This window comes from Cokeromyces recurvatus (assembly GCF_025118155.1).
Source record: "Cokeromyces recurvatus strain NRRL 2243 chromosome Unknown BX663scaffold_1, whole genome shotgun sequence".
Lineage (NCBI taxonomy): Eukaryota > Fungi > Mucoromycota > Mucoromycetes > Mucorales > Mucoraceae > Cokeromyces > Cokeromyces recurvatus.
The window spans coordinates 1127646-1145000 of record NW_026251387.1 but is presented as its reverse complement, the minus strand read 5'-3'; the positions used below and the strand labels follow the sequence as shown (position 1 = coordinate 1145000).

At 28.7% G+C, this 17355-nt stretch overlaps 6 protein-coding genes across 6 annotated transcripts in view; 3 read left to right on the top strand and 3 right to left on the bottom strand.

Annotated features, from left to right (window-relative positions):
* BX663DRAFT_547545 (uncharacterized protein) overlaps positions 1 to 818 on the top strand; it is a gene marked incomplete at both ends in the record, with an annotated part of 1702 nt that extends 884 nt beyond the window's left edge. The window contains 2 exons of the mRNA XM_051531020.1: positions 1 to 106; positions 175 to 818. The exon at positions 1 to 106 is cut by the window's left edge and continues 76 nt beyond it. Coding sequence (XP_051387876.1) covers positions 1 to 106; positions 175 to 818 — 750 coding nt within the window. The remainder of the gene's footprint in view (positions 107 to 174) is intronic.
* Positions 819 to 4023: 3205 nt separating this feature from the next.
* On the bottom strand, positions 4024 to 5142 carry BX663DRAFT_492318 (uncharacterized protein). The gene is made up of 3 exons (XM_051525197.1): positions 5037 to 5142; positions 4848 to 4939; positions 4024 to 4774 (listed from the first exon to the last, which is right to left on the bottom strand). Exons 1-3 carry the CDS (start codon positions 5077 to 5079, stop codon positions 4262 to 4264), a joined length of 648 nt encoding a protein of 215 aa, XP_051387875.1. The 5' UTR covers positions 5080 to 5142; the 3' UTR covers positions 4024 to 4261.
* Positions 5143 to 5178: 36 nt separating this feature from the next.
* Positions 5179 to 7576, bottom strand: BX663DRAFT_492316 (nucleotide-diphospho-sugar transferase). Its single transcript, XM_051525196.1, has 10 exons — positions 7346 to 7576; positions 7168 to 7277; positions 6889 to 7043; positions 6684 to 6825; positions 6486 to 6591; positions 6241 to 6422; positions 5975 to 6177; positions 5689 to 5903; positions 5525 to 5628; positions 5179 to 5465 (listed from the first exon to the last, which is right to left on the bottom strand). The coding sequence occupies exons 1-10, from the start codon at positions 7432 to 7434 to the stop codon at positions 5419 to 5421; spliced, it is 1353 nt and encodes a 450-aa protein (XP_051387874.1). The 5' UTR covers positions 7435 to 7576; the 3' UTR covers positions 5179 to 5418.
* Positions 7577 to 7647: 71 nt separating this feature from the next.
* BX663DRAFT_13997 (uncharacterized protein) lies at positions 7648 to 8438 on the top strand. Its single transcript, XM_051521564.1, has one exon. The coding sequence runs from the start codon at positions 7685 to 7687 to the stop codon at positions 7958 to 7960; it is 276 nt and encodes a 91-aa protein (XP_051387873.1). The 5' UTR covers positions 7648 to 7684; the 3' UTR covers positions 7961 to 8438.
* Positions 8439 to 14364: 5926 nt separating this feature from the next.
* BX663DRAFT_492310 (uncharacterized protein) lies at positions 14365 to 15846 on the top strand. Its single transcript, XM_051525195.1, has 2 exons — positions 14365 to 14652; positions 14732 to 15846. The coding sequence occupies exons 1-2, from the start codon at positions 14409 to 14411 to the stop codon at positions 15637 to 15639; spliced, it is 1152 nt and encodes a 383-aa protein (XP_051387872.1). The 5' UTR covers positions 14365 to 14408; the 3' UTR covers positions 15640 to 15846.
* A 171-nt stretch (positions 15847 to 16017) lies between these two features.
* BX663DRAFT_539290 (uncharacterized protein) lies at positions 16018 to 17237 on the bottom strand (the record flags this gene model as incomplete). The annotated part of the gene is made up of 2 exons (XM_051530712.1): positions 16018 to 16931; positions 17225 to 17237. 2 exons carry the CDS (start codon positions 17235 to 17237, stop codon positions 16234 to 16236), a joined length of 711 nt encoding a protein of 236 aa, XP_051387871.1. The 3' UTR covers positions 16018 to 16233.
* Between the last annotated feature and the right edge of the window lie 118 nt (positions 17238 to 17355).

The window sequence follows — 17355 nt, the reverse complement described above, 5'->3', positions numbered from 1 at the left end:
GATCCTGTTATCTATTTCCAGAATATGCAAATACAAAACTTTAGCATTCATTCTGTATCTTCTAATCATACAGAGCAAACTAAAACACATTCTAATAAATTTCAACGTAAGTTAAATAACATGTCAAAAAAAAAAAAAAAATGCTGCTTTACTAAATATAATTTCTCTACACAGAATATAATTTTACGCCATTTCAAAATGACACTTGTAATCAATTAAACCCAAAAAGTTTTAACCTATCAATTATGAATGAAGCATGTGATATTCAAACACAAAAAAAACATAATATTCCTTCTAATACATTCAATACACCTATATCCTCCAACGCAGCCTCACATTATTTCCCAGTGAATGATACAGCTAGTAATTCCAACATACCTGGTCCGGTTAATAATCACCCTATATATCCTTCTCCTACCAATAATGATCATTGCGTTTCAGGCCATAGTTATGACCTTCATCAAAATATGTATATACTAGATTCTCATTATGATTTAACAGACTTTACAAGTTCTACCATGTCAACCCCGATGACACCCGTTAGCCCCTCAATAGCCGCTCCTCTTTGTGAATCTGAAACTCATAATTCTGATCAAACACATATTCTAACAGAGAATATGGCATTTACTTCTAATATTTATTTACAGCAAATACAGCCTTATACATATGATTCCATATATCCTCCTACTACTACTTATTTATATACATCAGCCATCCCAACAAGCAACTTCGTATCCTCTGCCCCTCCAGAGACGAACAAGATGATATTTCAATTTGATAATTCTAACCTATTAATAAGTAATAATATGTTATTTTAATCATCATCAAATAATTTAGCAAGTTTGTTCTATTCACAACAACAGCTATACCTATTGAATGTAAATATGTACATGTATAAAGGATTTATTTTATTTTATTTCTATTTATTTTTTTTTTTTTTTTGCAATCATTACATAAAATCTTTGTTGTTTAAAGTGTTTATCTTTTGTACAATCGTATTAATTTTTCCAGATTTGTATAACATGTTTCACCCAAAATGATTTACTGCCACAAAAGTTAATTATACTACCATTCAATGTATCATATATTATGGACATATCTTATGTAATCAAACTACGCTTTTATTTTATTTTTATTTTTATTTTTATTTTTATTTTTATTTTTATTTTTCTTTCTCCGTTGATCTGTTTACTACCATTAGAAACAACAACAAAAAAAAAAAAAAATACATATATATATTTATTCAAATATATGCACGAGGAACTAATTCAAATAAAATGATAACCAAAAAGGAATTAAAACGATTATGATTGGTAGTTTTGGTGTATCATCTATAAATATATTTATATAAATATTTATAAATATTTTCAAATATTATAATTTTTTAGGTAATTCATTGCTATTTTAGATATATAGCTAGATTAGACTACTAAGAACCTGCTTTACTTTGACTTGTTATAAAATGAGTAAAGGAGAGAAGTGATGAGTAAAAGAAGACAAGAAAAGAAAAAAAAAAAAAAGAAAAAAAAAACAGATTTCTTCTAAAGACACTCATTTTTACTGTTGTAATTTCAAATAGAACTTTTTTTTTTTTTATAGGTCTAGCCCCTTTTTCTATTTTTTATTTATTTATTTATTTTTTACCCCAATATTGAGGAAAATAATATACATATTGTATAATGCCATTAAAAAAAAAACAAGTGCGCCCCCAGAAGAATGCCATTTTTTTTTTAAGTTTAAAAGCAGTTAATAATAAAACGTATAAATCAGCGACGTATTAGTTTTGCAGAATGATAGGAGCAAATAGCAGAGTATAAGCTCTCAGGTAATCCATTCATGATTTTTTTTTTTAGGCAATACAAGTATTCGTATTAAAAAGCTTATTCAATATATAGAATTTTAGAAATAATTAATATTAATATTATTGTTCCTTTTTTTTTTGTCTAGGAATATGTTTTTTTTTTAAAAAAAAAAAGAATAAAGTAAAAAAAAAAAAAAATCGCTTTTATAGTCTTCTATGAGCATTAGTGTAGATGCAATGCATTTTTTCTGTTTTTTCCTCAATATATCCTGCAATTTTGTTATCGTTTAGATCTAGATCATAAATTTGAGGCTCAATAATGAATTAAATTCACCAGCTTCTAGAATTCAAAAAAAAAAAAAAAGTTTTTTTTTCCCTCTTAGTATTCTATTCGTAAAATAACCTGTCATCTCAACCATTTTTGCTATAAAAACGACGTATTTAACACATTTAGATATATTCATGCCAAGAAAAAAATTTTTTTTTCCCTGTTGCTTGTATTAGTATAATTCATGTTTTAACACACCGTGAATGATATGCAAAAAGTAGAAAAAAAAAAAGTTAAAAAGTCGTAACATTATCTTCAATTCTAAATGAGCCGTTTTTATTTTATTTTATTTTGTTTTTTTGGGAAGGGAGATTCATTAATAACATTATCCTTTATGTAAAGAAAACAAAGAATGCATGGAAGAATATCATGAATATGCAAAAGACAATTTATCCAAGAAAGGGACTCAATAATCAATTGCTTCTTACAGACTAGAATTGTATAAAAGTCTGGAGAAAGTGATTATCGATATTGCATGCCAAATACAGAAATGATAAAAGAATACAATTTTTTTTTTTTTTTTTTTTTTTTTTTTTTTTTTTTTTTTTTTTTTGCTTAACTGTATGATTTTCAAGTTTCTATATAATTAAATTTCTGCAAAAAAAAAAAAAAAAAAAAAAAAAAACAGAAAATTTATTCAACTCATCAATATCTGACATTTTATAAAAGATACAACAGTTCTTCTGAATAATATATAACTATCCATAAAAGATTTAATATTAAGAGATTATAGAATACTTTTTTTTTTAATTTACTGCCAAAAAAAAATATACATTGATACATGTATTTAGAAGATACATAGTACATGTAATTAAATCCTTCAAATTCACTTTTATTAAACATTTTAAATCGCGCTTAGAGAAGAACACAGCATACATTCAAATCGTTTAATAAAGTAAAAAAAAAAAAAAAAAAAAAAAATCTTTGTTCTCTTTAATCCTTCAAAACCAACTTATGCTACATATCGACTAAATTAAACATAGTGTGTACTTTATGATTAGTAGATAAAATAGGAATAAACATGCGCTAGACAGTAAGCGCCAAACAGCAAGTGAAAAATAAATAAAATAAAAATTTTAAATGCTTATCAACTAGAACTCCGAAACACGTCAAGTAATTTGAGATAGTTTGATCTTGAACGATAAAACAATTCAGAATCTTCTTATGTCTTCTTCTTTATAATAGCTACAAGCATCTTTTATCTCAACTTCTATTATAATCGGTCACTATTAAATAAAGAAGGTGATGTGTACCTATTTAGTTTATATTTATTGTATTTTGAAGCTGTTAGACGTAAAGACGATTATAATGCATACCCTTTAATATATTTATTATAATAAGCAAAATGTCTAAAACATATGGACTATTTTTATTACTACTATATTATATAGATATGCCAGAAAGTATTTGAGAACAGATTATGCATATATATAAACAAGAATAGTTCTGAGTGAAAAAGATGAGTGAGTAGGTGAATGGAGAGAGAACAAGAATATGTCTATAATTATGTATATGTATATATATATGTATATATATATATGTGTGTGTGTGTATGTGTGTGCTGGCTCATGGAACAATAAAAAAGGACGTCAATGACTAGAATCAAGAATATTTGGCTTTCAAAAAAAAAAAAATACTCTCAGCAAAATAGTGTTGCATTGAAGACAAGCTTATAACGACGATGGAGCGGGAAAAAAAAAAAAAAAAAGAGTTCTCTCCTCATCTCTAATTCAAAAATATTTGAATAGCATGATTTTAAATATTAAGGAGAATTATGACACATACAAGTCTGTACAAGCAAATTAATCGATAAGTAATCATCTTTTATCTATAAAGATTCCTTGTAATCCATTCTTAAAGCACTTTATTGAATAACAAGCAAATCCATTAAATACGGGTTCCTTGAAGGACATACATGTATTTGAAAATAAATTCTATTCATAATTAACTCAATAGAATGAAGCACAGATAAATTAAAGGAGAACAAGAAGGTATTTATAGTTAAGAAACCCTCATCCTTTTTTTTTTTTTTAAAAAAAAAGCACAATATATTACGACATCATTTTGTATATAGTATATAGAAACAATAAAATAAAGCAGAAATGGATTTTTTTAGAGGAGAAATTAGGTTGTTAGCATACTGAAACATTATGAAATCCAGGAGAAGTGTGTTGTTCTCGTTGTTGATGATAATGAAAGGACTTTTGTGTAATAGGGTCAACAATAGGGATTGCTTGAGTCATTAATGGTGGCAGATATAAATTGTGATTATAATAATGGTAGCTATTGAAATTGTAGTTTATACTACTATCATCCATCTTCATATTACTATAGGATGAATTATTAGAAGAAAAGTGACTGTTCCACTGCTTTTGGGAATAGCTATCTTGTATAGGTGGTATAGCAACAGGAACCATATTCGTAGGATTTATAATAGGAATGGCTTTTGTTGTGGATACAGTATTTTTAGGAATAGTGGTACTGGGTGAACTTGATTTCGACGGGAAAAGCAGGTTGGTAGAAGGACATTGAATATACTGCATTTTTGGAGAAATACAATAAGAGGACTGAGTATGTATTACCATGAAATTTGGAGATGATTGAGGTGAAGTTCGTCTTTGAATTCTTTCTCGATCTTCGATAACCTTTATAGCTTAATGAGCAAAAAAAAAAAAAAAAAATACAAAGGAATGGTTTTTATATTATATATAAAATTACCTCATCTAAATGAGATACAGGGCAAAATTCATAATCATCATAAAAATTCCGTGCTAATTCATTTTCCGTTCTAAAGCGTTCTAGTCGTACATCTACGTATTTTATTTTATTTTATTTTAAAAGAATAAAATAATACCATATCAATTAAATAAACAACAAGGTTGTATTCTCTCTCTAGTAACAACTTACTTGTTGATGAAGATGCTAATGAGACTAAATTATTGGTAAGCATATTTCGTTATATAAATAATATATGAATAAGAAAGAAAAAAAAACGAAATAAAAAAAAAAAAAAAAAAAAAAAGATATTAGTAAATCGTCTGTGAATATAAACACAAAAGAAAAATATAAAAAGGATTTATGCAGCAGCAGAAATAAATAAATAAACAGACAAATAAAAACAAGGGAGAATAATAAAGTTCTACAAGTCATTTGAGAAAAAAAAAAATAGAGTTACACCATTAAACAGTGAGGGATACACAAAAGTTACATATTCTTCACTACATCAAAAGACGCACAAGCTAAGCTTACTTTATAGATGATAATAAAATAAATCCTTTATTGCACAACATTAAATAGCTTCTCTAAAAGCAACTAATTTTTCTCCCTTTAATTGACCTATATAAAGAAAGATATTAGTTAAAAAAAAAAGTATATATTCAATAATGTCGCTTTACTCTCTTTATCAACAATATAACCGCCAGCAACATCACAATCCTTCAAAGAGGCTTTTTCTTGGATATTCGCATTATTACAGATAATACAACCATCAATCTTAACACTATAGAATAATCAAATTTAATTAATCCACATGTTACAAGCTTTACCTCCTTATACTTACTTATCACCAATAACCACATGGTCCATGATAACTGAATTAGCAATCTTTACATTCTTTCCAATAATACAATGTGAACCAACACACGATTTCTTGACTGACGACCTTTCATCAATCTTTGTGTATTCTCCAATAACTGAATCGTTACCAACTTGAGTTCTAGGTGCAACTTCTGAACTTATGGGCACACGAGTAATCAATGCTCCTTGTTTTGTTGCCTACATATATATATACACACACACACATAGATAAGGAGGAATGAAATCATATTATTATTACTTTAACTTACATAACGATTCAGTTCACTATAACTAGCTGTTGTGTTACCACGACCACAAAAACCTCCACGATATATATGAACATAGGTCTTTATAGGACTCTTAAAGCTCGAATGGATAGGATCATCCTTTACTATTTCTTCTTCCATATCAGCTGTTTGCGTTGTAGATAACGAAAGTGCGTTTGCAAATAAATCATGATAAGTGGATGAGTCTAATATTATACACATGTGTTAATATTTAACCTTCTTTTTTTTTTCCTTAAATAATCTATTACATTTTGTAATTTGTTCTCTTTCAACTAACTTCTTCTGATATTGACATTTCACTAGCATAGGTATCAAATCTTTAGAAATACTTGTAATGTATTCTTTATCCACAACAATATCCAAAACCCATTTTTTAAAAATATATAAATGAGCATCTTGCAAGTTGGTATGAATTCTAACTTTTGGAAATCTAATAAAATTATAAGCTCATACGGACAAGAAAAATTCAAAAGAAAAAAAAAATGCAACTTACTTGTTTAATAAAGATAAACGCATGGAGAAATCTTCATCTTCAGAACGGAGTGCCTTATAAACAAGTGCATTACGTGTAGGGTCAATACCAACATAAGGCAAAAGATCTAAAAAAAAAAAAAAAAAAAAAAAAAAAAAAAAAAAAAAATTAGTTTCCTTTTTCTTTAAAAAAAAACAATTTTATATTTTATAAAGATACCTTCATCTTTGCTAGCACTTTCAGTTGAGCCAGGTTCATAAAATAATGCACTGAATGTAGGATCATTAACTCTATGTGCATCAAATAATTCTTTAGGATTAAGTTCTGTAATAAGATCACATGGAACAACAATGAAATCTCTCTACATGTACATAAATAAAAAAAAATTAATACTGATAATGTTGTAATTTATTGCGATCCATACATCAATTTTATCTTTAATGGCTCTTAAAGCATCTGCAGTTTCATCATCTTCATCAACACTAACAACTTGGCAATGCACATTACCAGGATATGTTCTGAGATAGGCTGAAAGTTTTTGTGGTGAATTACTCGTAGCTTGAATAACAACGATGATGTCTATTTTTGCACTCTATTACTTTAGTCTTGAATATTTATAATAATAAATATATCCCAATAGCCCCCACCTCTCTTCTTTATTTTTTATTTTTTCTAAAAATAAAATAAAATAAAATAATCATACCATTCACACCAGCTTTTTCAAGCCATTCTAACGTATATGAGATCACCGGTTTATTTCCAACAGGAAGCAAAGCTTTTGGTAAGTTATCTTCTTCTGAAATGGGATAAAGTCTGGAAACAGCATATAATTGTCCATTAACAAAAAAAGGACTAAAGTATTTATTTTATATATAGCATACCTATTGCTACTACCATAACCTCCGAGAATAACTGCCTGAAATTCACTTATACGATGATGGTGATGATGTTTTGGTTTTTCAAAAAGCATATTCTATCTATTGTACAATTAACGCGCTTTAACACAAAAAGTTGAAGAAAAGAAGAATAAAAGAAAAAAATCAACGTAGCCAGTCACGCAGTGACTTTTGCTTTTTAGGTTATTGAAGTAGAGGGCTTTTTTTTTTCGAATTTACAGCGCTCACAGCACCAAATGACAAATTTTTTAAAACGCAATCTGCAATTTTTTTTTTTTTTTTCGTGAGTAATCTTGCTGCTTTTCAATATATAAATGTGTATACATGTGTATGTATATGAATATATATATATATATATATATATTTTACAAAAATAGTCAAGACAATATTCTTAATAAACAAGAAAATGAGGCAATGGATTGGAAGGAAGATGTTGATTCTTACCATCTAGGAAATTTAACGAATATAATGTGGTACAGGGAAGCTCAAATTTCTGAACTAGATGCTCATGATCTAGCCCTTGAGCAAAAAAAAGAAAAAAAAAAGATGAAGACAGCTGGAGTTTATAAAAGAGAGGTTAATCTCTCCCAAAAACTCTAGCTTCTAAAGGTACAGAGTAGTGGGGTCATTACCTAAACTTTATTTCGAAAACGCTAGATTATATGGATAAAGTACTTGAAATGAAAGAATTTTATCCTTGTTATGGATAATGCGCCAATTTATACCTCTAAAGAAGTTGAGAATATAATTATAGCTCAAGGTTATAGATGTGTTTATCTCCTCTCTCTCTCTCTCTCCCTCCTCCTCCCTCCTTACTTTCTCGAGCTCAATCTTATAGAGCAATTTTGAGCAAATGTCAAAGACAAAGTAAGACGTAATTATTTTAATAAAAAGGAGGATTTAAGGAACAAAAATAGTTGAAGCCTATAATAATATCCTGTCAAGTCATATTAGAGACTTTATTTAGCATTCTATTGATATGTTTGGAAAATGCTCAAGCGATGAATCTGTATAATACTTATAAGCTTATTCCTCTAAATCAATAAAAATTGTCATTTGGCACTATGAGCACTATGCGAAATGTCTTCAACTGAGATTAGTAGTTGCTTATTAGGAAAAAAAATTTTTTTTAAAAAAAAAAAAAATACATATATAACAGGATAGTGTATCCATCCTTGAATATCTTTTAAAATAAGAACCCATTATTATTAATTTAAGAATATGGACTATATAAAAGGGATTTTTTTAACACTTTACCTCATCATTGATCAGAAGCACACAAGAGGATTGAATAAAACTGAATATGTGAAAAGGTATATATATATATATATATATATATATATATATATACTCTCTTTTCTTAGAAACATGTCTTACTATTGCAAGGCTTGTGTATAGGAGCATTATCTATTATAAGATGGAAGTTTTTCACGGTGGATTTATCCAATATGTCTATTATATTAATTTAAATAAGCAAGGACATTTTCAGCTCTTGTTCCAATTTTTACCGTTCTTTGAACACACTTTCCAAAAGATTTTCTTTTATTGGAAACTGTTAATAATTATAATGCGTCTTTTTTTTTTTAGAAAAAAAAAAGAAACTTCTGATGGGCAAAAGGAAAGAGGAATAGAGAACGGTATCTACAGATACTAGATGAATTACTGCATAACCATTTGATTAATTCAGTAATAAGAGAGGAGGGGGGGAAGGGAAGAGTTTCAAGAAGAATATTATCACGGTGAAGGTAATCAAGTTTAAAGAGTATGTTACATATTTTAAGTCAGCAAATAACCCATTTAAAAGTGGAAGAACTATTTCGTGCGATAAGTGATGTGCTATGTTTACTAGGAAAATAATTGAGTAGAGAATAGGTGACGTTTCAGCCACAGTGCTAGATAATTGTAGTTAGTAGTGCAAGCATATTTAAATTGGCAGTATCATAATAATAAGACCAAATAGGCTTGTCATTTGGATAAATAATAAAAGGTTTTGGGGATACCACCAGGCAACCCACCGAGACATCAGTGTAAAGCACAATTACGCTCAGCCTGAGTCATCGGTGACCAAAGAATAGGAACAATAATGTATATCGGAAAACAGGCGGATAAAAAAACCCCGAATGAGATGAATAGTATCGTCTATTAAACTATTCATTTAGAAGATCTCGATAAAATAAATTGAAAGGCAAAATAATAATCAATAGCATCAGTAGTGAGTGTACATAATTGCCATAAGGGTTATTTGGATAGTTTATACCACTAAAAGTTCTTGGCTGAAGTACGTAAAAAAGAAAGAAAAGGCATGAATTTGAATTAATAGTGTTCTCTCTAGGAGATTTAAGGAACAAAAATAGGTATTTCGCTTGTAACAGATATACTCATTCTTTTATTGCGAATTTGTGAACTAGGTAAAGTATCACCTGTTTGGAAAAGCGAGGGACACTATCCAAAAATGCGTCGAAGCAGACATTGATTTTGACAAGATCGAGGCTTCTTTAAAAGAGCAGCAGAGATAGAATTGATAGCCCGGACCATATTCAAGTTTGAGGTCGGATAATTTGAACATACAAACCTTCAGAAAGACGAACGAATCCTTTAGAGATAACACTAAATGATACCATTTGATTCGTTGTTTTGAGTGCTTTGCTAATATTTATTTTACATCAGTTCTTTAGTATTAAGTGAGTCACTAGGACTCATGGTAAGATGTTCAAATAGGAAAAAGAATTTTGTTGAGGGATGATAGTACCATACAAAGAGTAAGAATGGTCATCTGAAGTAGGAGCTAAAATAACACACTTTAATAGGCGCCAACGGTGGCCTAATTGGCAATTGCGATATTTGCATTATCTTAATAAGATATCTAGCTGTGACAAAGTAGTAATAAGAACAATATCATCAACATAAAAGGAGACAATAAATAGCTAAAGCAAAACTTTGGAAGGGTATGTCTCGATCTGATATCAAATAAGAATTCGACGAACATCAAAATATGGTAATCATAGTCAATTACCCTTTACTTATCCTTAGATTGAAAGAACCTGAGCAAGTAATATATATATATAAAAGGGGAGGATTTCAACTTATTTATATACTTTTTCATGATCTATGAATTGACTAAGGGCATTATATATTTCATCAACAATACTAAAAATTATTCCGCCGTAATTAATACTTCATTTTCTATTCCTCTCTGATCTCAGATAACTCTGTATACTTATATATGTATTAGCCCATCATTTAAAATTATAAATAAAAAAAAAATCGACTTTTCTTGCAACTATTGACTGATCTCGTTGACTTTAGTAGTCTTTTTATAATTTTCTATTTATTTTTATTTTGATATCTTAATAATAAATATATAAAAAAAAAATAAAAAAAAATTATAAATATCAGAAAATTATTAGTAATTTTATTTACTCATCAACTTTATGTCAAAAATAAATACAAAAACTCATTCATGAAACTTTACACAGACAACACAACCGTTCTAAAATTTGTTACAAAGTCAGAAGGTACATCTTCAGCAAGATTACAATAAAGTAAAATAAAAATACAGCAATAAGATCTATGTAATAAAAATCAATAATTTGATGGTAAGATATTAGTATATATCAGGAGTGAAAAATAAATGAATATCCAAGTTGATTATCCGATAAGCAGACAGACAATACAACGACCACTATACAAAGCAAAAATACTGAGTTCTATTTTCAACAAGATCCAACAGAGATAAGGGTCCTTTCAAAATAGATGCTTTCGCATCACGTACTAATGACGACAATTTTGGAACCTAAGACTAGATCTAGCAACAGTAGCAGATATAGATACATTTAGCGAGACATAAGAGACGAAGGGAATATACCTGCTCCCCATCTTGGAAATGTATTTCATAGGTACTACAACAATGAATGAGACAGAAAAATAAAGGTAACAGTCATGATAATACCATTTTGAACGACACAACATTGGTTTCTGATGTTATTATTAATGAAACGAAAGGTGCAGACAAATGCTGTTCAAAATTAATCAATGTAGGATGGCCACCTGAAAATTATCAAGAATAAAGGAGGAAGGAACAAGCTATGAAAGAAGATGAGACAGTATTCTTAGAATGTGTCATATGTAAGAACAAAATGAAGGCATATAATGCTTGATGGAGAAAATATAAATTACGGTATTAGCAACCATATCCTGCAGCTGATCCACAAGAATACGATATACACCGTATTTCTCACATTTCTCATAAATCATCAGGACTACTCAGAACAGCATTTTAAATGGAATTATATCAGTTATTGCTTTAGTTTTCAAAACAATTCTTCCTATAGTTTCCCCCCCCCTCCCCTCGATTGCTCAACAAGAAGGAAAAAGACATCAAGAAATACGAATTTCAAAACAAGCTGATTAAATTACTTCGGATACGAATATCCTCATTAATTTATTAAAAATTACATGGGCTAACTATAGAAACCTTACTTTAACTAAACTACAATTAAAAACACTTTTTACTTTTATACCTGGCGACAATGAGGAGACCAAAGTCAGAGATACGCATACTTCAGTTTCAGAATATAGATATAACGTTAAAGGATCAAAAGGTAAGCTCAGTAAGGTTACTTTCTCCCTGAGGCGAAAGAAACAAATATAGAATCTACTCGGCTTGTATTAACTGAAGATGATGGTTTTATATTTTATTACTACTCTGCACTTCTACATTTAAAAGACCATAGAGATTAGAGAAAACTTACCTAAAGATTACACATTTTTTTTAACATATTTAGACGACAGCAAGAAAGAAATATTATTAGGAAGATCACCCACAGTAGTAAATTGGTCGAAAATAGTAATGATTAAAGCTAGTATTGTACAAACATATGTAAGTCTCCTTCAATAAGAGAAACCTTTAGAACAAAAGCAGTCGATCGAGATCATATTATACAAAACGTAAAACAGCAAACTCTCTTTGAACAATACTACTTTAAACCAACAATACAACAAATCAGAGTCAACGAGAATTGTTCTAGATACGATTAACAATACAAATGTTGACGAAGCGAGATCTAAGAAAAAAAAAAAGTAGTAAAATTTCCTAATTAATATAGTTCATTTTTTCAAAAGTAATTAGTAATTAATATTATACTTATTATTTCATCCCATCCTTAAAAAAAGATGGAGTGACTTGTAATATGTAAAAATATATTTATATGAAAATTATGCATCATTACACATGAATATTGAAAATTCTGGGAAATGTATTTTATAATAACAATAATAATAATAAAGGAATAAAACTAAAAATATAAGGTTAATAACCAAGGATAATTACTTAAACATTGATTACATAGTGTTTAATAATTTACATTATTCTGTTTATCAGATCTTTACTGCATTGTATTATTCTAGCTCTGATACAATTCATGTAAAAAATGTAAAATAAAAAAAAAAAGATGTACAATGTTTCTATTTAATGAAACAAAAACAAAAAAGAGCTTTGTATGTCAAATACAGATTTAACTCCATAAGCCCCCTTTTTTTTTTTTCTTTAGAGAGCATAGCCTGAATTCAAGTATAATATCTAAAATGCTCTAACTTTCAAAAAGAAAAAGACCAAAAAATTCATGTATATAAAGAAATATTATTAAATGAAATAATGCACTTTTTTAGAACTTTTGTCCGTAATGCAGGGTGCTTATCTAATCATATTTCTTCTTTTTTGAGCTTAACGTTTCTCCGGAATTTTTTTTTCCTTTTAATAATCCAAAGAACTTGATCATTCCGAATATTATCAATAAATGAATAAGGTAATCTATCCATTTCTTTCAGTGACATCTTTTGTTTAGCAGATGATTTTTCTTTCTGTAATATATACGTATGCTTCGTGCATCGAAGGCATAATACAGAAACAATCCTGCTGCTACCTTTACTTCAAACCTTGCTCCTTTTCTTCTCAACCCTTCTTCCTCCCCCTTTCTTTTTTCATTTTTTTTTATTAGATAAGGAAAATAAAATGTGGCACAGTTTGATTCAACCCTCTTTTTTACATAACGTCATCCCCAATTTCAGGAATAGAAGCAGTTTCGGCGATTGAACTATATATGGCACCATTTTTTTTTCTTTTTTAATCCCCTGTTTAATACAAACTTATAATGCCACGTCGGAGGAGAAGAGCTCCTCATTGCTTCTTTCTCCTCTTTCCTCTCCCTCTTTCTCCTTTCCCTCCCCCCAAAAAAAAATCTCTTCACATTTATATTAAAACAAAATATGTTTTGTTTACCAAAATTAGTTTAGTTTAATAATAAAATGTCATTGTTCATTGTTTTGACACATTTTGTAAATTGAAACCTGATAATTATAAAAGTGACTTCCCTTAACTCCGCCTTTTTTTTTGAATCTTTCTTATTTTCTATACACATTCTTATGTACATTTTGTTTATAGAAGGTAAGAGAGAGAGAGAGAAAGAGAAAAAGAAAGAGAAAGAGAGAAAGAGAGTTTTATCAAACTATAAAATTATACATGTATATATAGATATTCTTTATACAAATATATTGCATGCTGAATGAGTCAATATGCATAGACAAGAATTATATCGTTTTTATTTATTGTTTATATATGTGTGTTTCTTGATATACATAAATGATCTATTAAAGGGTATTTATGAAGAAAGAATGGTCAAAATGAATATTAAGGGCAAATAACTCCGAAGAGAAACAGAATCCAAAAAAGCATTCCATAATAGAGTCGATATGAGACTTTTTCTATAATAAAATACGGTAATAGATCCAGATTTACTCTCTCAGATATTCGGAAATCTAATTAAGAAAAAAAAGTAAGACCTTTTTTTTTTTTTAAATTTGTCTACTATTATGAAGGGCAAAACAATCTCAGCATGAAAAGTGGAGTGACACTGAGGTTGTAATTTTTGAGTAACTTGTATATAAAAGGACCCCAAATTTGACGATTTTTTTTTTTTTTTTTTTTTTTCATTTTATTGTATTCTTTTTTTTTTTTTTTTTTTTCTCTAATTAATTATATTATTTAAATAGTATGTCAATTCCTTCTAATACAGCCTTTCAATTTCATTTTAATAACGAGCATAATACCAATAATAGTTTTGAAGAAATCGATGAACGTTTATTTGACAGCTATTTAGATATTTCTGGAAACAAAAGTATTTCTGATTATCGTAGATCTTCTTCTGATGAAGAAAATGAATTATCTCAAAGAGTATCAGCTATCGGTACTGGCCGTAAATCATCACCAAGAAATTCTTTAAAAAGATATTCAAAATGTAAATAAAAGAGAGAAATTTGTTTCTTTGATTACCAATCATATTCTTTTGACTGACACAATAGTTTTTTTTTAATTAGCTAATAAGAAAGAGGATTTAGAATCTGATAATGATTCTCTTATCGATAAATCAAAAAAATCACCTAAAACAATAAATAAGAAATCTCCGGTTATGACTCCTCAAGAAGTAGCGACAACGACTACTACTACCACTGCCGAGACTGAAAAGAAACAAAAGAGTCTTTATAAGACAGAGTTATGTCGTAATTGGGAAGAAACTCAACATTGTAGATATGGAGTTAAATGTCAATATGCTCATGGACCTTCTGATTTACGTGAAGTAGACCGTCATCCTAAATATAAGACACAAAAATGTCGAACCTTTCATCAAACAGGATCTTGTCCTTATGGATCTCGTTGTACTTTTAGACATTTCAATCTTCCTGGTGATGCTTTAGAAATGAAAAAATTAGAAAAAGAAGATGAAAAGAAGAAGGAACAAGAGGCTAGTTTAACTCTTCCATCCATTCGACCTGAACAACAACCCCAATTTCAACGTTCATCCATCTTTTCAACCGAGAATCAAAAAGTACTTCAACAGAATTGGTTCTTTGATAACAGCATTTTACCCATTCACACTAATAACAGTACTTTTGGTAACGATACCGGTAGTCTATTTACCAAAAGAATGATGCCAACAATGAATAATCAACTATTTGACTCTGATGATTCACTTTTACCCTCCAATGCAGAAAGTTTACTTCCTCATCAACTCCTATTTGACTTGGAATCCCCTGACGAAGACGAAAAGCAACAACACTCTTTTTCAGCTCGTTGTCCTCTTCGTAATTATGTCAATTTACCTTCCCTTTCAAATTTCCAAATTCCCCATCCAGTTTCTCATAATTTTCAACAACAACAGCAACAGCAACAACCACAACCGCAACAAATAGAATGTAAATCTTTCTTTCGTCCTTGGTTATTTTAATTTATTTATTATTTCAATTATTTATTTCACTCGCATTTAATTTATTATCATTAAACAAAGACAGTTTTCTTTGCCCTCACCTTTTTTTTTTCTTACATAATTTATTCCCTCCCCACTTCTCATTTTTTTTTTTTAATTATTATTGTTTATTGACATTAAACTTTTCGGATTCAAGTTCTGAAATAATATAACCTTTTTTATATTCATGTAATTTATAATAATAATAATAATAATTAAAAAAAAGTAATATCTATTTATATACAAATATTTATCGGGAATATCTTCCTTCAAGTGCTGTGTTATAAATGCTCTTGTCTTTTTTTTTTTTTTTTTTTAAATATTTATTTTTTTTTAAAAAAAAAAAGATGGAAATAGTAGGATTCCTTTTGTTGTATAGTATTCCAAAGTTGTTAACTTAAGGAAAGATAAATAAAATGGGCTTCTACAAAACAATGATTGCTATTACAAGACAACCAAAGATTGAAGACAAGGAGTTTTTATATATAGTTTCTTCTTTATTTTATAAGACTACTTACTGCAGGTTTACTTTACTTATATATTAAATGACAAAGAAGGTATAATAAATACTAGGGCTTATGAGATTAGAACGGTTTCATTTTTACGCCATCCTGGAGGAGAACTAAGTAGTTTGATATTCTCGATTTTAATCTTTCCTTGGTTATTTACAAGAGCCTTTGTTATTACTTCACAACCGTCATTTGAAATTGGATCCTCCAAGGAAAAATGAATACGAATTTGATGTTGATCGTCCTGTAATCGTGTGATATCCATTTTATGTACTTGTTCCCATATAAGCTCATTTGGCTGATGATATAAGCCAAATCCCTCTAGGACCTTCTTCCTTTCTTTATTCGTAAAATATTCTTTCAAGTTCTTGATAGATTCTGATCTGATCAGTTCTTCACCTCGGTGTTTACTTATCTGTCTTAATAGAGCTTCGACAATCGATGATGATGATGATGATGTTGACGACGATGACGAGGAAGGGAAGGATAGAAAATCCCACCAATACTTGTAGGTCATCTTTTGAAAAAATTGCCATGACATAACTAGAGATGCTGCACTCCCAAGCGCTATACTAGTCATAGGTGTGTCTGTAATCCATATAGAACTCAAGACAGTTGTGGTTCCTAGTAATGCACCAAGTAATATGGTTGTAGACGTCGTGATTTGATGATATCTGTTATTATCTGCTAAACGTTGTTGTTGTTGTTGTTGTTTATTATATGCATTTTTTGTCTCGTCATACACAATAGCATTTCCTTTAGTGTCTATTTTTGAAAATAACCTTCTTGAATATTGATTTTTTCTTATTTGTTGTTGCACATTTCTTTTTAATATATTGTTAATAAACATCGTTACTCATTATATATATTGAAAAAAATAAATAAAAAAAAGACAAAATAGTGTAAATGTGTATTTTGCGCTGTATTCTTCAAAAAATACTCTTTTTTTTTTTTAAAAAAAAAAAAAAAAAAAAAAATACTGAATCACCACGTATGGTAAAGTAGTGAGAAATTATTGCATTAGCTCTCTTTAACAAATAGAATAAGAGAGTAAATACTTTTACTCTCCATATTTTACCAATTATATAAGATATTCAATTTCTAATTTTCGATAATCAAATCAAACGCATTTTTTTTTTAATAAATATCTCGTTACCGCATATCAATCTTGGATAAGCAAGTCTAAAAG